This window comes from Chanos chanos, chromosome 5, assembly GCF_902362185.1.
Source record: "Chanos chanos chromosome 5, fChaCha1.1, whole genome shotgun sequence".
Classification (NCBI taxonomy): Eukaryota; Metazoa; Chordata; class Actinopteri; order Gonorynchiformes; family Chanidae; genus Chanos; species Chanos chanos.
The window spans coordinates 6,200,552-6,222,820 of NC_044499.1; the positions used below are offsets into that span (position 1 = coordinate 6,200,552).

Below are 22,269 nucleotides of genomic sequence, written 5' to 3' on the forward strand. Positions count from 1 at the left end.
AATCAAAACAAACAAGCAGAACAAATATACAAGCAACAGTGCTAAACAGGCTGATAACTGTAAATGATGGGAAAACGAACAAGAAATGTGGTAGCAGTAGTAAAAACTCTTTCGTCTGGAGCGATGCATTTGTTATCTTATCCTTTACCGTTGGTAGTGCTGACTGGCAAATCAGTATCGGTACTTATTTGGTGCTGTGTTGTTCTGGGATATCTTGACGGGGGAATTGGTCAGATTTCTTACGGACGTGCAAGACATTCTGGCATGTTTGCGGGCTAGTTAGGAGTTAGCAGTGGCGTTCTCCCAAATAATTATCTACGACACAATGTTCAAATATCATCTCTCGCTAAAGACACGTCCTTACTCTGCTACGACTTTTACTTTGAAACAAAGCTAAGTTAGCGGCCATCTTGGGGGCTGGTCACTGCAACTCACTCAGATATCGGAGAGGATACTGAGTTACTGCATGAACAAACAAACAATAAAACACATTTTCACCTGAGCTTCCGGCGACTAAAAAGGGAGCAGAGCTTTGCCATTGCCAGCGAATGAGTGAGGTTTGTTCAGAAATGGCTTTTTGTTGTTTTGTCAGTGTTGATAGTTAGCTAGCTATCCTTGTCAACCTAGTTTCCAAATAGGTTTACGTTAGCTTAGCGAAGCTCAGCTCTAAACCATATTAGCTGACATGCTAGTCAGTTGTCATGTGTCAACAAGAAAGATGGAAAGATGCTTCTCCACACATACCATACGCTCGGTTATTCGTAGTATTCAAGTAACGCTGCTAAACGTGCAATAACGGCCACGAACAGCTACCACAGCTTTGTCTGGTAGTCATAAGTAAATTTTCGAGCTAAGCAGCTAGCTGAGATATTAAATCCCAAGCGCATGGCATCCAGTGATTGAAGAAAGTAACCCAGTTAACTAGCTTATTAGTGAACATGAATTTGTCAGATTGGCACTCAGATTTGTAGTAACAGTAATTCTCATGAATCTTTGACACTGGCGTTGAAATGTGAGCTGTTTTGCTCATTCCGTCCACGCATTTATATTTGCCGCACCTTTGCGAACGTAATCTAAAGGGTGTGTGTGGATTAGTGTTCGTGTGGAGACAGTTTAATTTACTGATACGGTAAGATCAGTGCCTTGTAGGCTTTGTTCCAAGCGAATGGTGTGTTGTCTTATTGTGAAAGTTATGTTTTCAGGCTTTCACAATTTATCACTTATTTCTTTAGGTTCGGATGTTCCTTAATTACAGATTTAAAATTCATGTTTTGGTTGTTCGTTATGTGCACCTGTGAAGGCTTTACTGTCCACTGTTATGTCACAGTTTACAAATTTATGAACTTCACCCTTTATGGCCGATTCGGAGATGACACGACGGTTTGTTTTGTAAATAGAGTGGCGTTTTGAAGTGTCGATTTGTAATTCATCTAAAGCTGCCATCATTCACTCTTGACTGAAGGCATTTTCGCCTAATTTTCACGCATTGCTTCCGACGTGCCTCGTATTCAGAGAGAGTTCAAGGAAAGTAACCTCACAAAGACAGAGACACGTGAAGGCTATTTTTGCTCTCTTTATTGGGACTCTTTAGTTGTTTCCCTCAAACCAGAGAGTGTGCCTGTTTTCGGAGATTTGTGCCCTTTACTGAGAACTCCTTTCTACCAAGGAGACAGACGTGTTTTCTCTAAAGCCAAGCTGTGACTTATAGCGGTTTGTAGAAACAAACAAGGTCGATGTCTTGAGTGAAACGCTGTCTGGATTCAATGACTTCAGCCAAACAGGTTTTTTTTTTTTATAACAGCATCCTCTCCCTGTCTCCTACCCCCCAGAGCACTGCTTTAAATAGGGACTTCAGAAGAGAAAAACATGGGAACCACTGTGTAAAGAATGATCATACCAGTCCAGGCTGACAATAAAGCGCAGAGAGCACGTCTGTAGAGCACAGATCTGGGTCATATAAGCATGTTTAAAGTAGCCTGTATGAATGACTGGGCCCTGTTCCCCATGCACTTCTATAGCTGCTTGACTTTCTTGTCTCTTTTTCCACTAGAAGTACTAAAACTTAAACAGGTTTGAGTGCATTGAGGTAATACCAAACAAGTATTATACCAAAGCCTCGTAGAATTGTCTGAAAAATCTACAGTTTGATCAGCTGATTGAGAACAGAAGGTTACAATGAAAAAGAGCAGTGAAACGATTTGAGACGGTTCCTAGTCATTCAAACACAGTACTTGGTTCCTAGCCATTCAAACACAGTACTTGGTTCCTAGTCATTCAAACGCTCTCAGCACTCGTTTGACTCAGATGTGCTAGAGCCAAATGGAATGACTGCGTTCTCAGCAACTCTGGAAATCTGTGGAACTGGGTGTCGCTAGCGTTTGTCTCAGTCTTCAATAGGGCATATGGTCAGATGTAACGGAGTGTAGGCCTATACGGAAAGCTTATACATTTTATGCAGGTATCTGAGCGCCTGTAATTGTTCAGTGTTGTGTGGGCCTATGACTACACCTAATTAGACTGAACTATGAAGCAAAGGAAAAGGTTTGTGGTTAAACGTATTTGCAAAAGGAACTTCTGACATTTTGTTTCATGGGATCCACCCTGCCTGTTTCCTCTTCGCTGTTACTCTGACATTTTAATGAACTATAAAGAGTAATAACTCACTGACCATGGGATAAGTGCTTCTGAGGTCTTTTCCTATCCCTACATCCGACACAGTGTCACTGTGGAACCAAATTAGTCTCGCCATATTTGACCGCAGTTCCGACACAGAGAGTCGAGAAAGATAAAACATTCCACCCCTCGTTCAATCCGGTCGTTATTAGGCCTAAATGCAGACTGTTTACCCTGTTGCGTCTACAGGTATGTCAGCTCATGGTGTTCGGCTTGAGACCGGGCTGACTCATTGAACTTTTGCTCCGTGTTAATGTTTTGTACGTTTTTTAAAAAAAAATTTTTGGAAGTTCTGCGCTTCCTTTCATAAAGATTGATGCAGCCTTCTCTCTCATGTTTTATGATACATCATATAGTAAATCTGGACACGTAGCCAATCAAAACAAACAAGCAGAACAAATATACACGCAACAGTGCTAAACAGGCTGATAACTGTAAATGATGGGAAAACAAACAACAAATGCGGTAGCAGTAGTCAAAACTCTTTCGTCTGGAGCGATGCATTTGTTATCTTATTTGTTATCCTCTCTCTCTTGTATCTGTAAATGGTAAACCCAGGTATAATCTTGCCTTTGGCTCTTAACGCCTGTGTACATGTTAGGCCTAATAACAGTGTTGCAGCTGATGGATCTGTTCATTCTTAGACATAAGACGAGGCCATTCTAACATTGCTGTGAATTTTCTCCAGGTTGCCAAAATTTAAACTAAGGACCCCTTCAACACCATGGCAGAGTATTACCAGATTTTAGGAGTGCAGAAAAATGCAACACAAGATGACATCAAAAAAGCGTAAGACTCTGGTTGGGTTCTCCCAACTTCTTCTCCTATTGGTCAGTTTTGTCTGACGTCTTCGATAGCTGAAGAATCCTGCTTCATACTATAATCTACCCTGTCATTGGTAGCAAAGAATACACTTGTATGTTCTTTTGGATGCTGATAAATGTTAACTTCCCCCCCCCCCCCAACCTGTTCTGTGTTCCTTTTTTTTTTATCACCTCTACCCCTCTGTCTCCCCTTTAGCTACAGAAAATTGGCACTCAGATGGCATCCAGACAAGAACCCAGACAACAAGGAAGAGGCAGAGAGGAAGTTCAAAGAAATTTCTGAGGCTTATGAAGTTCTGTCAGATGGTAAGCTCCAATATCAGTTTTTTAAAGGCTGAAACATTTTTGTGCCCCTCAGCTTGTCTCACTGTAAAACGTTACACTAAACAATGCTAAGAGCTGCTAGAGCACGCACACACGCACACGCACACACATACACACGCACACGCACACACACACACACATACACACGCACATACACACACTCGCTCTCTCTCTTAAAGCAGCACACTCTTGTTGGATTAAAGAAAAAAAAAAATCAATGCAACAGAAACCACACCCCACCTGATAGTTTCCCCCCCCCCCCCCCCCCCCCCCCCGCACACCCCTCCCCCCTTTGCCTGCACCAGCATGATTAAACTTTTACTGAGGAGGATTTTCATAATCATCTGTGATCTGAGTACAGCTATGCCCTAAACACTGACCTCTCACACAATTATTTATTAAAAGACAATGATGTAATTGTCCATGTAACTAGTCTATACGCCTACTTTTCTGAGCATTTTGTGTGTTCTTCAAAATATCTCGCGTTCGGACTCATTAACAAGAGAAACCTTTGTGTGTTTCATTCAGGTGTGATCAAAACCTTTGTTGTAGAGAAGGATTTTGATTTTTTTTTCTTTTTTTCACGTTCTGTGTTTGTTCTCTCAGTTGTGCCTTAATAGTTTTAAGTGAAGTCATCATTTCCACACAGTTGAATGCATGAATTCTGTGTTCTGACTCAACATATCTGGCCCCCCCCCCCGGAGAAGTCTTTTTTTAGACTTCCCAGGTTTATTAGTCAGATAAAATATAACACTCAAACAATGATCAGTTTTTGGGAGTTTCCCCCCAGATATGTACAAAGGAATGAGCCCTGCAACAGTTACAGTATGTCTCTGGTACTTTCCAAACATGAATCCCCACTGACATATGAGTGCTCTACCCTTCTGGCCTCTGTTACTCAGGAGGCCGAGCATGAGTAATCTTGTTTGAACTTCCAAAACCGTGAAGTCAAGAATGACTGGACTCACAGCTCCTTAATATCACACTATCTCTAGATGTCAGTGGGGTGGTTTTTGTTTTTCTTTTTTTTTTCTTTTTTTTTTTTCCAGGTCTGGCTTGGCTCAGATCTCAGGGACTGTACATGTTTTAAAAGAAAACATATAGCTACAAACCACACACAAAAACTGTCCCTATGCATTTGTATACTGTACACAAAGTTTCACTACCTCCTACGAGGAGAAGTTTTCCAGGGACTGTGTATCATTTTAAGATGTGTTTCAAAAATGTTATGCACCAATAAAAATTGGCATGTTAAAACTCGTTATTCTTCCCTCTGTGCAGCCAACAAGAGGCATGTATATGACCGGTACGGTAAAGAGGGCTTAACCGGAGGAGGTGGAGGAGGAGGTAAACCATTTGCATCTCAGTTATAAGTATAAATTAGAACTACTGTTACTGTTATTTATACTGTTATTTAGTACTCTACGGTGTTATTAAACTTAAAAAGTTATACTCGTTGAATCTGAATATGGTTTTACTGTTAGTGTTAAGACATAGCTGTGATTTTAACGTATTACTATGTTTACATCAGATTTTGTCTTGAAGGTGACTTAATTTTTTTCTATATTAAACTGCTGTTACTGCGTTTTTTGTTTTTTGGTTTTTTTTTTTCGTTTACAGGAGGATCATATCACAACGGTGACCAGTTCGGCGGAGGCTTCACCTTCCGTAATCCCGAGGACGTCTTCCGGGAATTCTTCGGCGGCCGGGATCCATTTGCTGACTTCTTTGGTGACTTTTTTTTTTTGTTTTTCACAATAGTTCATCTGTTTTTGAGATGGGTGTTTGTTGAAATGAACAGAAATCCCAGGAGTCATTTTAGTGTCATTAAAACGCTTTCTCTTTCTTTTTAAAAAACGGAATATGATACAGCTTTAAACAGTTGAGTATAACCTGTTTTTTTCAGGGTTGCAAAGGATCTTTTCCGCTGGCGACCAAAGGACAGGAGACAGTTATCACATAGATTTTTCTTTTCTTTTTTTTCTGTTTAAGAATACCAAATATTTTATATTTATGTTGCTCTGTGTTATTTGAGGTTCCTCTAAAAGTGGTTACGGTTGAGCTCCTGCTGTTAGTTCAGTGCTAGACGCTTATGTTAAATCTTTGATGTGGTTTTGTGTGTGCATTGCATTTCTCGCTGTACCTCCATCATAGCTGAGTTCTTGGCCTGTGTTTGTTTGTTTGTTTGTTAGGGGGCGACCCGTTCGATGACTTCTTCGGTGGTAGTCAGAGACATCAGCGTGGCATGAGTCGGAGCCGAACAGGGGGGTCCTTCTTCGGCGGTTTCGGTGGCTTCCCACCTTTCGGAGCCGGATTCCCAGCTTTTGGTCCAGGTCAGGTTCGCACTGACCGTTTGTCATTAGGGGTCAAAGGCAGTGTTCTATGACTCTCTCTGTTTTAACATGCACTAGTTTTCAGCTGACGACGGGAAAGGGTGTTTTACATGCGTTATTTGCCTCTAAAAAACAAACATGCTTTTAGGGGTTACTGAGGCAGATAGATGTGCTTCTGTAGGCTTCGGGTCCTGGACCGCGGACGCCTCGCGCGTCTCGGTTGAGGACGGACTGAGCAGTGCTACGTGTCTCTACTCTCTCGCAGGCTTTAGATCTTTTGGACACATGGGAATGGTGGGGGATATGGGGCATATGGGTGGAGGGGGCTTCACCTCCTTCTCATCCACCTCTTTTGGAGGCAGCAGCGCAGGGATGGGCAACTTCCGATCAGTCTCGACTTCCACCAAGTTCATCAATGGCAGAAAAATTACCACAAAAAGGTATGATTCCCTGTTATTACGGATATAGACTAAACGCAACTGAAGGCATTCAGAATTTTGGGTGTTTTGCAAATATCACAAATATCGGACTGTATTCTGATAACATTTTCTAATATCTGATAAGATTTTCGTATGATGGCAGTGTGCATCAGTTTCAGTTAAAAATGATTCATTTATTGTAGTTTTTAAGGTAACTGACCCCGTAAAGTCAGCTGTCTGCTAATGGGAATTTTTTTTTTCCTTGTAGAATTATTGAGAATGGTCAAGAACGAGTGGAGGTGGAGGAGGATGGACAGTTAAAATCTCTGACCATAAATGGTAAGGAACAGCTTCTGCGATTGGATAACAAGTAAGAGCCTGGAGCCCAATCAGCACAAAACTTGAGTTCAAAACGACATTAAATGTATAAATGAACAATTGTTCTTTTTTTTTTTTTTTTTATTTCTCTGGAAGAGAAAAAGTTTTTTTGTTTTTTTTGTCTTTCTTAGTAATTTTAGGTCCGTTATTAAACTTGAGTCTCTGGAATTTTTTTGGGTTTTTTTTTTACGTTGAATTATTTATAAAATGGAATTATCAGTATTTTGCTGAAGGAATATCTAATATTGTTGACTTTTTATTTGGGACCACGATGTGAGATTAGCTGGTTTTCTGTTTGTGTATCCGTTCCTCTGTACTGCCCCTTTTGCTGTGTTGCATTCCTTCTCTGGTTGCGCATTGCCTTTTGAGCAGGGCTTTTGAGGCAGGAAACAAAAGCTTGCTTTCTACAGCAGTGCGCATTGTACTAAACGCATGCCCCAAACTTTCTTATCATGAGTGTGTAACTGAGTCATAAATTAGGAAGAACTCTAACTGAATTCTTGCTTAGTTTCTAAACCTGTCGAGACCTCATTTTTACCATTCGTTTGATGTTACACCTTTGTAAAAACTGGTAGAAAGGTAGAATAATTGTACTGATATGCAATTTTCATGGTTTTCAAATGAGTGTTTTTTTTCTCCCCCCTCCCCATTAACGCATGTATGCCAACAAACATTGTTCATAGTCTTAAATGTTCTCAGTATGTAATGGAGTTGGAATTAAGAGTGATCAGTTCTGAAGTGATATATGAATATACCAGGAATTTTCTGTGATTTGTAAGACCATTTGGAACCAATAAATATGAGTTTCATCCTTTTTGGGGATGTGGCAGCATTTTGGGGTCTGTGTAGTTCTGCTTCCAAGAAACAATCCAAGAAACATGGATCCATGTTTACTCCGGGGTTCCTCTGTCGCTGCGTGGAAAATGTGTGATTGCTTAAAAACTGACTGCATATTTCCACTGAGGGGAAAAAAAAAAAAAAAACAACTAACGCCTGTGAAATTGTATTGTGGGGGGATGTGTTGCGACATGAAATTGCGGTTAATTCCAGTTGTTCAAATCGTTTGATTTGGGTAAGTACTGCTAAAAACACTGCGTTACGGAAAGGCGACGGGACAGCTAACTGCCAAAACGGAGGGAATAATAACATAAGGTGTCTCAACTAAGGTGTTTACAGTGGTGGAAACTTTTCTTTTTTTTTTTTTTACTCAGCCATCCAGAGGACATCATCAGTGATTTGTCTCACTGAGAGCTCAGTCTGTTGCCGTCTGATTAATGAGTCGTGATTACTGCGTTCAGCACTCAGCGTAATGCTCTTCAGGGTTTTAGCGCTGAGCCTTTGAAATGTCAAAAGAAAGAGAACATTTTTATATGCACCAAAAAAAAAAAAAGTATCAACGACAATCAAGCGAGCCCCACTTTGAATAGCAAATCATGGAAATTCTCAAATTTTAAAGCTGCGTTTGTGTGACGGTGTCGGTGGTGATAATCTTTTCAGTTGTGTTGTGTGCTTCTGTTCTGTGTGTGTGTGTGTGTGGTTTAAACGGCAAGTTTTTCCCTCTGAGTTGCTCTCATGCTTGGTCATTACCGAATCATTGAAAGGAGAGTCAAAATGATCTAATGCATGGCACTACTGCACTAACAAGCGCTCTTTGTTTTCACTGTGCTTTTAAAGTGCATATGTCTGGATCTCAAAGGTACGGTATCGGTTTTTATGCTTCCAATTTTAGCATGCATGTCCATAGCACCTTCGTAGATTTTTTAAAAACAGTATACGATTTCAAATGTACTAATTTTCATTCTGCTCACGTGGTTATTGATATCTGGTTTGTTATGTAGTATATGTATGAGTTCCATTAAGGTTTGTGTGATGAAGAGTTTTTTTTTTTTTTTTTTTTCCTGTTCATTCTTGTTTTGCTCTCTGTTAACGGTTTCCGTATTTCTCTCCGCAGGAAGGACAAGTGACTTAGCTTTGGAAGAGGGGCGGAGACATCGGGAGGCACGAGCTGGGTCCTCTTCGACACAGCATCCGAGGCGCTCCGAGCACAGAGGGCCGCAGGCACACACACAAGTCCGAGGTCCGGAAAATTCCTGTTTTTGAGTCTGTTTTTGTCTTACGAAAGGAAAATACAGTTCACAGAGGCTGATTCAAATAAGAGTAATTTAATGGACTCATTTTTTTTTTTTTTTCTTGGTTCCAATTCAAGACAAACCGTGCTTGTTTGTTTCCTTATCCAACACTAACGAATTTGATTTAATGGACAGAGGCTTTGTTTAGTTGACTAGATCAGTTGGGTGATGTCCCTTGGACTGGAGTTCTGAAAGAGTGATTAGATCTGCTATTTCTGCTATTTGTCAACAGAGCACACAGAAATGAAGAGGAAGAAACCAGAACAGAAGGGAGAGGCCAAGAGGCACAAAACTTCCTGAATTACTATGATTGTGTGGAGACACATTCATCGTAATTATTGGCAAAGCAAAGCTGTGCAATATTTGTGGTGTAAGGTGTTTTTTTTTGGTTTTGTTTGTTTGTTTTTTTTTTTGCTTTTTGTACTTGAGTGAAAGTAACTAATCCAAGTCTGTAGTGATGAGGCAGAAATTGAAGTTAAGATAAGTTTTACTGATTTAGTTTACTGGTGTAGTTGATTGACTGACTAAATATTTGGCATTAACCTTGAACAACAGATGAGCATTTCTGTACTGACCAGTGAGTTATCAGAAAAAAAAAAAAAAAACCATTATCATGTGTCCCGCTATAAACAGTTAACACCAATGATCGACCTTAAATTCATATGTACATCCTACAGCTTTAAATGGATCCGTTCTAGAACTTCTAGGTCTTGCTTTGGGAATCTTTATTAATATCACGAATGTCCCTTCGGACGTCTTTTTTGGAATTTCGGCAGTCTGACCTCGGAAGCTACCGTCATCAGGCTTTACGGAAGCCTGTGTGGAAACGGAGTGTTTTTGAAGCTTTTGGGTTAACAGGAGACCAGAGTTACAGCAGCGCACATAATGGGGACTAGTGCATCAAAAATTCTGATCAAAACACGCCACATATTTCATTTTTACTTTTCGTTTAAAGTTGTAGGTACCCAGAATGGCAGCTTAGGAAGAGAAAGCGAGCAAACAAAGGAAAACAAAAAAAAAAAAAAAGTGTCCAGAAATTTTAAAAATCGCTTTTGCTTGATTTAGTGCACGTCTTAAAGATGGAACGGATCCAGGCACTACAGATGCTGGGTTTGGGGATGCTCTTATAAAGTACGAAATGCAACCAATATTTCATATTACACTGCAGCATAAATGTAATAGTGGAGGGGATGGTACGACACGAGTCAAAGAAAGCCCAGAATGACTGAAACAGATGTCTTAATGGACAGCGTTATATTTTTGAGCATCGAGACTTGTGTACAACAATTTTACATTTCAAATAAGAGTGCAAAACAAGGATTTTGTGAAAATTGAAAAGCGAAAATTGATCTGTTCCTGTCGCTTCGCCAGTCTGTAACAAGGCACGCGATTTGTATTCTCTCAGCGTACGCTAACAGCACATCAACAGAATATCGACATAGCAACAGTGGCAACAACTCCCCTCTTCACTGAAATCCACTGAGCAATAGCTACTTCATACTTTCTGTTTCAAATCTTGAACGCAGACTGTTGCTTCTTCACTTTCCTGGCTGTGACGGCTCTCAGGAGGGGCCCCCACTTGCTCTTAGAGAGAAGTTTGTCCCTGAAGTCCCTACACATTGGGGGTCCGTCATGGTCCTCTGCCTCTGAGCAGATCTCCATCTTCTGCACAATGAGCTTCAGCAGGTTGTGCTGTTTCTCCATGGAGTCAGATATCTCTTTCAATCTGTGAGAAATAATAGCATACTGCCCTTATCAACCACTCCTCTTCTGCAATTACCCACACTGAAACAAATCACTTCTGTGTTTATTGCTCTGTCAAAAGCCCTTTCTGAAACTCTCATTACCCAAGCAAACGACCTTTTCCGAAAGATGTCAAAACCGGTTAACGATCTGGACAGATGACGTTACATGATGGGAAAGTGGTCTGGCATCAGTGTTTTGTGCTTTGGTAGAGGGCCAAATGTTTCATTTTCACGGGCGCTTTCCAATGGCTGTTGCTTTGAATTGGGTTTTATGTCTCGGAACGGCAGCTGAAGTCATTAGAAACTAGAGGGCTGTGCTCAAAAGAGATTTTTTTTTCCCTTATGAATGCTGACCTCTAATTTGACTGGGGTTCAAGACCCGAATAACACTTTATACGTGCGGTTTAAAGGGTGGCAGGTTATTATAATTGAGATCAGTACCTGCATTTCTGTTTGGTGAGCTCTCGCTCCAGTGGGGTTGACTGATGAGCGATGGGACTGAGACGCGTTCTTGACCTCTGCACGGCGCTCCCGAACCAGAAAATTCTTCTCTGTTTCAAAATACGATAACATCGTTTTTTTTTTTGTTTTTTGTTTTTTTGACCAAAAAAAAAAATAAATAAATAAAAATCAACACTCTTGTTTGAGGTTCTTCATGGTTTGTGTTACGGCATATGTATACACTGTCAAAAAGTCTGGAGTCGAAGGTGTGTGCCCACACTAAAGAATTAAAATGTTGCTTGAATCATAACAAGCAGTCACTGCATTCAAGTGTTGTCTGAATCTAAACGTTCTTGAATGTCCCCAGTTTTTTTTTTTTTTTACCTGCGCTCTTAAGCGAGCTAATGAAAGTTTGAAAGGATTCACAGATGTCTTTAGAGGACCCACAGTTTATGAAGTCTTCAGGGCTGTTGGCTACGGCTTTTTGGACAGTAGTTATCTCTACCTACCTTCCCCTTGTAGCATTTATTTGGATACTCTTTGATAGACTCCTGGTCAACGCGTTTCATAAACCATTTTGGCAGCTTCTCTTCCAGGTTAGTATGGAGCTCGATCTGTAGAAGCAATTCGGTTTGCGGCTTCATCATCTTTGCTCATTGACTTATCGTTTATATGTTTATCGAACAAAGACATGAAAGCAGAGTCTGCTGTACTTGCTCCACTTGAAATTACGATTTGCGACCGAGCACAAACCTGCATTGCAATCTGCTTCAAGGAAGCGTTGGTCTGGACTTCTGCTATATCACCAACCGCCAAACCAATCTGAGGTCACAAAGCATATGGAAATCCTGTTATTTAATGAAACACTTTAATATTGAATAGGTAGGATTGCACAAGATGAAAATTGATTGTTACTTGGAGGACTCACCAGTAGGTTCATGAGGAGGATGGGCACCAGTAAGACAAACCAAACAAAGATCGCGTACGACATGTGAGGGAAAGGAAGCTCTCGGGCCAGAAAGGGTTTCAGAAAATTTTCCTGGTAGTTAATCTCTCCAACCATCATCACAAATGTTTGCATCAGTGACAGGAAGACCTTGCTGAAATTCCTCTAGAAGAGGGAAAATCTCCAAGTTGGTGACCAGAGTTTTCAAAGACCAGTGTGCTTCATCGAATCGTTTGTCTGGACCACTACTATGTCACTAACAGCAAAGCTAGTCGATGGCCACAAATTATTTGGAAATGTTTGTACATAAAAATGTTACTGGTTCTAGTTTTTCCTGAATTTACATCACGGGCGCAAATCAAACGATTTCACTGACCTGCTCTATCATCAACGCGTAGAAGGACAAGGTAAATCCCAGTATCAGGTAGAAGAACAACACTATGATGCTCAGGAGGGTCTTGCAGATCTCTCGGAACATCACCACGTAAATCCCGAACCTTTCAAATCTGTATGCGCCAGAGAGAGAGAGAGAGAAGATCGATGACAATCAAGTGACACATGCAGTGGTTTTTAAATGATGAAAGGCAGCATTGCGTCATCACGTCCTCTTTCTGTCAGAGAGGTACAAAACGATGTATCAGCCCTAACGAGTTCCTCTCAGTCGTTCTCTTTAATATTCAACAAAGTGCGCTCATGTTGGATTTGACTCTCTTTGATTACAGTTTATAGGAATGGTGTTAAATCAACTCCTTCCAACTTCTGATGAACATTTTACGACTGATGAATAAAACAAAGGAGTATTTAATTCCGTCATGTCTTCACGGCACTGTGTAGGCTCTTCGTAACCAGCTCGGTCAGGCCTCAGTTGATTTTGTTCAGATCTGCGGGCTAGTTTACATACAGTATATCATACTGTACTGTCAAATTACATACATACAATGGACTGTTTACCAGGTATGGTTTAAAAACAACGCATAGGCTCTGAGATTCTATAATCGAAAGTTAAGTAAAGTCAAGTTACAGTGGGAATGTGGTATGGGAATGATCACAGCAGCAGGGACTCCCGGTATAAAGTGAGGCAGTCTGGATTCGTACCTCTGCAGGTAGAGCAGGAGGTTCACCCAAGAGAACAGGGTGGCCAGAGCTCCGGCCTCCCAGTGCCAAGTGCTCTTCAGATTCATCAGCAAAGGCACCACAAAGACCAGAGAGCAGATGGCAGCCGACCAGTCCAGCACGTTAGACACATCGTGCAGGTAGTGCAGACGCTTTGAAAGACCAACAAATAAATAGCAGAAAAGTGTAGAATTGACGTTAATGTCTGCCATTTTTATAAGGCAGGGCCTCAGGTGAGTAAATGTGGTTACAATTCTAATAGCACAAGAACTAGGCAAACGTACCTGGTGAACCATCTGCATCAGCTCCTTTCCAACTGCATACATATTCATAGCAAGAACCAGGAACATACAGGTTGTTATGATGTAGCATTGCTGAGGAAATGAATAAAGATTTGTTGAGTCTCTTTTTTTCCCACCCTTGTCTGTGAGCATTACGTAACGTATGACCTGTGAATCAGTTTGAGCTTTTCTTCATGCCATACCTGATCCAGGGACCTGGTGGCCATGTGGACGGTAGTCACGTTGTTTTCTTTATTTAGGGTTGGTCTCAAATTCACGATGAGGTAAGTGAGCGGATACACCCCCAAGGCATACACAATCATATTAAGTAGGTGTGCCTTAACCCCATACGCATTCCTGTATTAAAGACCGAGAGCATAGGTAAGTGTGTGTCCTAACGTGTCTTTCTTTTTTTCGAAATACACTGAAATTGAAAATCATCAGCCTATCTACAACATTGAAGAAAGATTTAAAGAAAGCCTTTTTTCTCCTTATTTGCTCTTCAAACTCTCAGGGTGAAATCCAAAATGTACAAAAAAAACATTGTACATGTTATCTGTGTATCAATCCGACAGGCATCCAACATAAACTCAAAGCTCCCAATGGACAAAAATAGTTAACATCCTCATCACGTTCATGTTGTCGTTTTAGTGTGTTTTAATAATCATCATAAAAAAAATTAGTTGTCAATAAAAGCTTGAGCCAAAGACTAAATTAACAGGATCGTGATTTCATAAATGCAGACAGCTGCCAGAAACATGTCGGACACCGTGAAGAATGACTAGAACCATCCTAGAAATGTGGGGATTTCAAATCAGTACCCCAGCACAAGTGTGACTCAGTAACATCCATGCTGAGATCTCAAGCCGTCCACACAGGTGGTAGTGACGGCGCATGGCACAGCTGAGTGATGCCAAAGAAAACTCACCATTTCATCTCCAGGTATTTCTTGCAGACTGGATGGGTAAGCAGCTCAATTCGATTGTATTGTACCATGGCCTATGAGGCAGAGAGGGGGACAAGAAAGAGTGTTCGTTCGTTTAATATTCAGCAGTATTAGTTCTCATCACCCAAATCTTAATAACTGTCTGTTTACACAGCATGTCTCTTCACGGCAAAGCCTTGTGACTGAGTAGCACCACTGTGTGATTTTCACTTGCATTTAGCGCAGCCAGTGGCTTGTAAGTGTGACTCCAGATTTTTACTTGCATTTAGCGCAGCCAGTGGCTTGTAATTGTCCTTGACATCCTTTGGTCCCCTTACACTCTGCAATGGATGCTGAAGCCATTTGAAGTTATACTCAATCTATTCACAAGATAGAGCAGGCACATTTGGCTATGCATGAGATACATGTGACTTCGTAAGAAATGATTCAGGCGATGAAATTTTTTTTTTTCTTAGAATATGACTCACAGAATAGTTGCAAGAGCTCACGTCGTCCTCTGACTCTTTGATACAGGTGTCCAGTAGATACTGTGGTGGACAGAGATGTGAACTGGGTTTGAACTTTGTGCTCTGTTTAATTTTCCACACGCCCATCTGTTTGTCTGGTTTTGAATTCAAAGCGATCTAACTCACCTTAAAGGACTCTGGGAGTAACTCTATCATATCCATAACAGTACAGCGTTTTGCTGAATTCTAACTCACCTTAAAGGACTCTGGGAGTAACTCTATCATGTCCATAACAGTACAGCGTTTTGCTGAATTCTAACTCACCTTAAAGGACTCTAGGAGTAACTCTATCATGTCCATAACAGTACAGCGTTTTGCTGAATTCTAACTCACCTTAAAGGACTCTGGGAGTAACTCTATCATATCCATAACAGTACAGCGTTTTGCTGAATTGAACTTAAACGTTGTTATGGCCTCTTCACACCTGAAACAAAAAAATGTGACAGATTCTCCAGGACCTCACAAACGTTTGCATACTCTACAGGCCGGATTCAAATCATATCCAGTCGAGCCTCCCATATCTGGCCTGACGCAGTCATTGCACAAGCGAAAAAGCCAAAAGTCAAACTCGGTCTCTGCGTCAACAGATGTTACGTTATGAAAAAATTTTGAACACGATGTCAGACGTGTTTCGTTTCCGCTGTGTGGAGTGGCTGACTGACATTTGGTTGACGTCCAAACTAACCTGTCGCTCTCAATCACAGCGTTGGTCACTTCCTTTTGGCCATTGTGCACTGCTTCATGCAGAAAGGAGGCGTCGCTTTTGTTGAGGATGAATTGGGCTCCCCTGTGCAGCAGTAGCTTCACGGCTGCTACGTGCCCTTCTCTGGCAGCCAGATGCAGGGCAGTGTTCTGGAGAGAAAAGATCCCAAACGCAACAGATTTTCCAGCTTTTTCCAGATTTTTTTTTTAATGTTTCTGAAGACATTAAAGCCCATATTTTATTGTTCAAGCCTTATTTTTATTTTGTTGTTGTTGTTGTTGTTTTTAATTGTCAATTTCTAAATCAAATTTTACATCAAATTTTGAGTTTTCATCACAAACAGCTCTACTATCTTGAAACATTCATCCCAGTGTTGGGTTGTTCTTCTTCAGGGCCTTTTATTCACTGAAGATTATGCTTCCTATTTAATCTTATATTACATGAGTTTTGCTTAGTGGCATCAGTTGGAGGACGACTGTCTTGGCTGTGTTTTGTCGCATTTTACGGTGTGTCAGCAAAGCTAGTGGAGCACACTGTAATCCTACCCCGTCTCCGTCGGTTTTGTCCAGTAATTTGATGTTTGATGCCAGTAGAGTATCCATTGTCTGAGTGTATCCTTCGGCTGCTGCATGGTGTAAGCTAGTCCATCCTTTGTAGTCACTGCATAGCAAATAATTACACCAGTGTGAGAAAGGAGGGTCCCATTACACAGAACTTCAGTGGAGAGATAATTGGACTGATTTTAGCTTGTTAGCACTAACTCTGCACTGGTAGAGCACAGCCTATTGGGCCCAGTTTTAGGAAATCACAGCTGACGCACCTTATTGTCGACTCCAGATACAAATAAAAGCAAATTGAGCAATTATATGAAGTTCGAATGAATGTGTTACCCAGTGGGGTAGGATATGAGCTAACCATTAACCATTGCAGTGGAGAATAAAACCATTGTGGTATTACTTTGGTATTACTGCATAGAGGATTTTAGCGCAGATGGGGAATGATAACTATATGCATAGCCATACCTGTGGAACAAAGCACCTTTTCGGAGCAGTAGTTCCACCACTTTCACGTGACCGCCACGGGAGGCAAGATGGAGGGGAGTCATGCCCTTCTCGTCCCCGTCATTTAAGAGTCTCGTGTCTGTCATCGTCTCCAGCAGCCTTTGGCAAGTATTTATCCTTCCATACCTCAAAGGAGAAAGACATCGGTCATTCTAGTGGTATTTCAGTAAAGGCATCCCGGTACAAAAGCGTATGTTCTGGGGTACAGGGAGATAGTCAAAGACTAAATGTCTTGTACGGGGTAATAGTCATAAGCTAAGTGTCTTTCTTTTTTCACTAGATCTGTAATCTTTAACACAGTGGGAGCTGATCCTTTTTAGCTCCATATAAAATCGTATAAAATCTCTTTTTCTGCAATGGTTGTGGGTCCTGTGAGACTGTCCTACGGTCCAGTTCTGTTGATACCTACTCTGCAGCAAAGTGTAGAGCAGATTTCTTCTGTTTGGACTTCTGGTCCAGTGACACCTCCAGCCCTAGCATGTTTTTCACTGTTTCTGGAATTCCCAGCCTGCAGGCGTAGTGTAGAGGGGTGCAGCCTTCAAGGTCCTCGTCCATAAGGAGTTCTCGTATGGTCTCGTGCTGAAACACAAACCTGCCTTCAGAAAATGGACTTTTTCGTCACTTCAGAGGTCTGCGGGCTTTATCGTACCATATGCAGCCCAGATCTCTCACTCCAGAGCTCAAGTACCCGGCACACAGTATTTTTTTTTGTATCACCCCTTCACAGTTACACATGATTCACCCGAACAGCTAATTATCAACCATTAAATCACTGGAATCAGATGCCGTAGTGCGGGGCAAAAAAACAGCATTTAAGGACTGGGTCAACAAACATCGGTATAAAGGATTCATCTGTTAAACAGGCTAAAACTTTTACTGACTTTAGCCTGTGCTGTATGCAGTATGCTGCTGTGGACACAAAAAGGGCTGCTACCATGTACTATAAAGGTAAAAATACCCAAGGGAGAATTCTTATTTCCTCTTTTGCACTTCAGTTCTCCTCTGCACTGCATCTTATATCTGAATTTCACAACACCAGGTGGCACTAAAACTCCATCAGTTGAAATCAGTTGTAGACTGTTCAGCAGTGGGGTAATAGGTAACATAAACCTTAATCACACAGTTCAGACCCAAACAAGCCTCTTTAGTAAAGTTACCTGTAGCACCTCTGTTGGCAGGTTTTTGAGACCCCTGGGCTGAAGGATCACCAAATGCAAGAAGTTACAGCCGGACTTGTCTTTTATCTTCAAATCAGCTCCTACGGAATTTTTTCCAAGAAAGTGAATCATTCGGAGCATTTCTTCCATCTCTCAGGTAACTGAAAGTGTTACTGTTTTGTGTGAATATTTGGATGCCCACCGTGAGATAGTAACAGGTTCACTGTTCTCCAGGCTCCACAACTTGTAGCCAGAAGCAAAGGAGAGTGACCTTTACAGTCTACAAAGTCAATATCTGCTCCCTGGCAGGAGAAGAAAAAAAAAAAAAAACCCCAAAATGTTTTAAACATGTATTTTGACATTCAGCTTTTTAAAGGCTGTTCTTACACATACCATAGAGATGAGATATTCAGCCAGTTCACAGTGATCAAAAATGGTTGCCCTGCAAATTCAGAACACAAAAACAGAAATTATAGGGATATCTGAATGTTCTCCCCACTACGTGCTAATTCACCCGATGAAGTACATCAAACGTACTTATGCAGGGGTGTCTGACAAGCTCCGTCGGTGATGTTGATGATGTCACGCACTCGGTCGTAAGCCAAGATCATGACTTTTACCGCTTCAGTGGCACCTTGAGTGCATGCAAAATGAAGGGCTGTGGACTTGTCGCACTATAGAGATATTAAGAGGGAGTATAGGGAACAAGGAACATGGATTAGCATGGATTATGGCATTATGACAGTGCATTCTCAGAAAGTCACATTAGTTCCAAAATGAGTTTCAAAATTAGCTTTTGGCGTCAAGCTGCATGGAACTTTGACTTAAGAAAAGTGTCATTTCTCAGTGCTGAGTCTAACGTGGTGATTCCATTCTCGTTAAGAACTGCAATCAGTCACTATTGATTCGGTTATCTCTCTCTCTCTCTCTCTCTCTCACACACACACACACACAAAGACCCATCAACATATTTGCATGGAAATGCTTACCTGCTGCTGGTCGATCTTTGCTCCCTGAGCGATGCAGAATTTAATGACTTCAAGGTTCCCTCCACGCACAGCCAGATGGAGGGGGCTACTGCAGGTTTTGTCCACATAGTTTATATGAGACTCGGTCGACATGCAAACCTCTTCACCTTCATGAGAAAACACATTTGGGAAAAAAGAAAGAAATAAAAAAAAACATGCAATGCACTCAAACTTTTGATGCACAAAATACACTCATGTACATGTCTGGAAAATGGATGGATGGACAGAAAATGGATGGATGGATGGATGGATAAAAGGGATGTGTCTCTTGTCAGCAATATAATAGTGGCTAACCAACCCCTTTTAAGTACCACTTCCATTGATTTTTTTGCTCCAGCAAAAGCCGCGGCATGAATAGGAAAATGCCCCAACTTGTTTTGTCGACATAGTTTTGCCCCATGCTGAAACTGCAAAGCATGAACACAAATAAACATTGCAATGCAATTAAATTGTCTGGAATACAGTAGAAAATTCTGTAGTGAAAAAAAGCCTTTCTATTCTTTCCAAAAGTCTTTGTAAAAGAATACAAGTGGAGAAGACTACACCTTAAAAGGCAACTCTGGATTAATCTAAGCCAAATATGGATCAGGGCCTGATTTTGGAAGATGTAATTCACCAGTTATTGGTTTCACACATGGCAATGACGAGGAACAGTGGAAAAAGTGTGACAATGAAGAAAGAAAATTAGGCCAACTGGCTTTTATTTTGAAAGAGTTAATCCCATGGACCAGTGCTCACCAGTGTTTCGACAGCTACGTGGTTGTCCACAGTACAGGCTAAAATAAGAGGAGTGTTCCCCAGTTCCCCTTCCAGGTTGGCATTTGTCTGGCTGTGCGAAAGGAGTTCCTGTCCAAGGAAAGAGGGGAGAGGAGTTTACAAATTCTTTGCATGAATTTCCCTCCTCGATACGCCTTATGTTTCTACGACTTGAAGGCATTTATTTTAGTTACACTTAATTACACCGTGTCTGCGACATTTGCAAAAAAAAAAATGAAATGTGAGAGCACAACTTCCGAAGCAAACAGCTGTGGCGGCTGTTATTCACAACATAGACTGCAACTGCCACTTCCTAAACAAACAGTCATAAAAGTCAGATTATTCATTTATCACTGTTACAGATGATGATGGCGGTTTCAAATGATTCAGGGCTGACAGCTGTTCCAGTTCTATTTTGTGAGGTCCCATCGAGTGATACAGTAGCATATTTAATTAGCTAATGTCTGAAACCCATTTAAATCCGCAAAGCCCCCCCCCCCCCCCCCCCACACACACACACCCTCTACCTCGAAAGATGGGAAAACAGAAAGATTTACAATATTGAATCAGAGGAGTTTATGAGCACACCTCCACTAAAGAATTGTGGCCCAGGCTGACAGCCAGGTGCAGGGGGGAAAGGAGGCACTTGTTCAAGATGTTTGGGTTGGCTCCAAGTGTCATCAATACCGAACAGCTCCCTCTCTGGTCCTTCTGGACAGCCCAGTGTAGAGGAGTGTTCCCCTCCTCATCGGTGACATTCATCTCTGCAGAGAACATCATCAAAGCATCAGCCATGACCCAGTCAGCGTTCGCTACCTCCACAGAGGTGGGACCTGTCGTGTTTTATGGATCAAAAGTTGTTCTGTGCAAGGGGGGGGGATCAAACTCGCTAAGCATAAATAGCTTGAGTGTGGAGGTTAAAGTCTGACATCAGGTAAAATATAATCAAAGATTAGGATTTGGTTTAAGCTTACAGTTTGGACATCTGGTCATTTCTGCCATCGGGGGAATCACATTTCTCTCCACATATTTCAGATATATTTCAATAATGGTGAAGAAGGGGTGCCTATTGTGAGGCATAAACAGACTTGTGAACGCAGAGCCTTCTCACCTTGCTGCCCGGCAACCTGCACGATCAGTTTAATGGTGCGGAGGTGTCCTTTGCATGCAGCGTAGTGCAGAGGACTGGCACCGATGCTGTCACGTGCTGCCAGGGAGCATGAATGCCTCTCCAGTGCCACGGTGTTACCCTGCTTCGCCCACTGAACACAAACAACAGAGAAGGGGTTGAGAACCAATTTAACTATGAGTTTCTCAGAAATTAGATTCAGATCTTCTCATGTCTATATATATATAAATATGCACACACACACACACACACACACACACACACATATACATATACATATACATACATACATACATACACACACACACACACACACACACACACACATATATATACTCATATATACATACATACATACATATAAGTTTTGGATATGATGGCAAATAAAGTCAGTTGTTGTGAGGGGACAACGCTTAACAGAGGGAAGAGTACTGAACAAAAGTATCCCAAGTTTTTATGCCTATGTTTTCAGATTTGAAACAGGAATGCTGAATGAAAAAAGTCCATGTTTCGCCCACGGAAAGTGGATGGTTTTGGACTGTTGTCAGCTTACCTCAAACACATTTTTAGTCTCTTGACTGGTTTCGTCTCCATCAGTTACATTTTCATATCCTATATTGGACTCCTGTCTGTACACTGATTTAGTCCTTGAGAGGTGCATTGTTTCTTCTCTGCTTCATCCAGTCTGCCAATCAGAAATCCAAAACAACAGGAAATATTCAGGAGAACCCTTTATACACTTAGGATACACTTAATGACATCTTATCACTCTTGACTCACTCTCAGCTGACTCACAGAGTTACGACAGCCAATGACAACCAACCGATCATTGTCGCAAAAAAAGCAGTTTGAAGTTTCCAATAGCTCATGGATACATTAGTTTCATACATTATGATGTGAGAAGACCCTGGACAGCATCAACTGGATGTGATGGATATGATCAGTTAAAAGCTAAACATCCCAGGTGTGTACACCGTAAACTATTCTGCAAACTAAAAATAAGCATTACGATCAAAACCGCTACATGTTGAGAAAACAATCTCCGACTAGTATTAAGTTTTATCTAACAATTATCTAAAAGTTTTTTTTTTAAAAAAAACAAAAACTAAACTGAACTGTAATACTATGAAGTCTGTATGATCATTTGAGCTTACCTGTTCTGGATGTTGTGGATGCTATGAAATTAGTTTGTTGAGTGCCATGTGTTGTCGGTGAGTGGCTTTTTATACAGCGGTGAAATTTGCCCTGAATCACATAAGCATGTACCTCAGAGAAGGGGTGGGGAGGGGGGGGGCACCACATGAGAGATGATGGCCTCTAATATAAATACATTTTTTTGCACTGCTTTCAATCTAATGGGGATTACAGCCATGCCAG

The 22,269-nt window shown here is 41.3% G+C and overlaps 2 protein-coding genes across 4 annotated transcripts; one reads left to right on the forward strand and one right to left on the reverse strand.

Moving 5' to 3' along the window:
• The first annotated feature begins 436 nt into the window (after positions 1-436).
• Positions 437-9,639, forward strand: dnajb6a (DnaJ heat shock protein family (Hsp40) member B6a). Of its 3 annotated transcripts, XM_030774324.1 has the most exons (10): positions 437-557; positions 3,362-3,462; positions 3,694-3,803; positions 5,103-5,168; positions 5,442-5,552; positions 6,014-6,154; positions 6,420-6,594; positions 6,842-6,912; positions 8,903-9,028; positions 9,313-9,639. In XM_030774324.1, the coding sequence occupies exons 2-10, from the start codon at positions 3,398-3,400 to the stop codon at positions 9,378-9,380; spliced, it is 933 nt and encodes a 310-aa protein (XP_030630184.1). In that variant the 5' UTR covers positions 437-557; positions 3,362-3,397; the 3' UTR covers positions 9,381-9,639. The 3 variants fall into 3 exon arrangements, with proteins under 3 accessions (XP_030630184.1, XP_030630185.1, XP_030630186.1); XM_030774325.1 differs by lacking the exons at positions 8,903-9,028; positions 9,313-9,639 and having other exon boundaries at positions 6,842-6,954; XM_030774326.1 differs by lacking the exons at positions 8,903-9,028; positions 9,313-9,639 and having other exon boundaries at positions 5,445-5,552; positions 6,842-6,954.
• An 873-nt stretch (positions 9,640-10,512) lies between these two features.
• On the reverse strand, positions 10,513-21,553 carry trpa1a (transient receptor potential cation channel, subfamily A, member 1a). The gene is made up of 27 exons (XM_030773547.1): positions 21,446-21,553; positions 20,875-21,025; positions 20,352-20,527; positions 19,746-19,853; positions 19,306-19,414; positions 18,969-19,114; positions 18,517-18,653; positions 18,373-18,421; positions 18,182-18,281; positions 17,980-18,080; positions 17,232-17,401; positions 16,784-16,948; positions 16,307-16,421; positions 15,744-15,910; positions 15,392-15,482; positions 15,020-15,079; positions 14,816-14,911; positions 14,535-14,605; positions 13,810-13,963; positions 13,610-13,699; positions 13,308-13,477; positions 12,589-12,718; positions 12,195-12,377; positions 12,020-12,088; positions 11,776-11,880; positions 11,267-11,376; positions 10,513-10,806 (listed from the first exon to the last, which is right to left on the reverse strand). Exons 1-27 carry the CDS (start codon positions 21,551-21,553, stop codon positions 10,590-10,592), a joined length of 3,348 nt encoding a protein of 1,115 aa, XP_030629407.1. The 3' UTR covers positions 10,513-10,589.
• Positions 21,554-22,269: the final 716 nt, after the last annotated feature.

Excerpts from the sequence above, each read along its gene's own strand:
- dnajb6a (XM_030774324.1), top strand. The coding sequence starts at position 3,398 with ATGGCAGAGTATTACCAGATTTTAGGAGTGCAGAAAAATGCAACACAA. Across the intron at positions 3,463-3,693 it reads CAAGATGACATCAAAAAAGC|CTACAGAAAATTGGCACTCA; the intron begins GTAAGACTCTGG and ends TCTCCCCTTTAG. Across the intron at positions 3,804-5,102 it reads TTATGAAGTTCTGTCAGATG|CCAACAAGAGGCATGTATAT; the intron begins GTAAGCTCCAAT and ends CCCTCTGTGCAG.
- trpa1a (XM_030773547.1), bottom strand. The coding sequence starts at position 21,553 with ATGCACCTCTCAAGGACTAAATCAGTGTACAGACAGGAGTCCAATATA. Across the intron at positions 19,415-19,745 it reads ACGTAGCTGTCGAAACACTG|TTTCAGCATGGGGCAAAACT; the intron begins GTGAGCACTGGT and ends CATGCTTTGCAG. Across the intron at positions 18,282-18,372 it reads CTGAATATCTCATCTCTATG|GGAGCAGATATTGACTTTGT; the intron begins GTATGTGTAAGA and ends TTCTCCTGCCAG.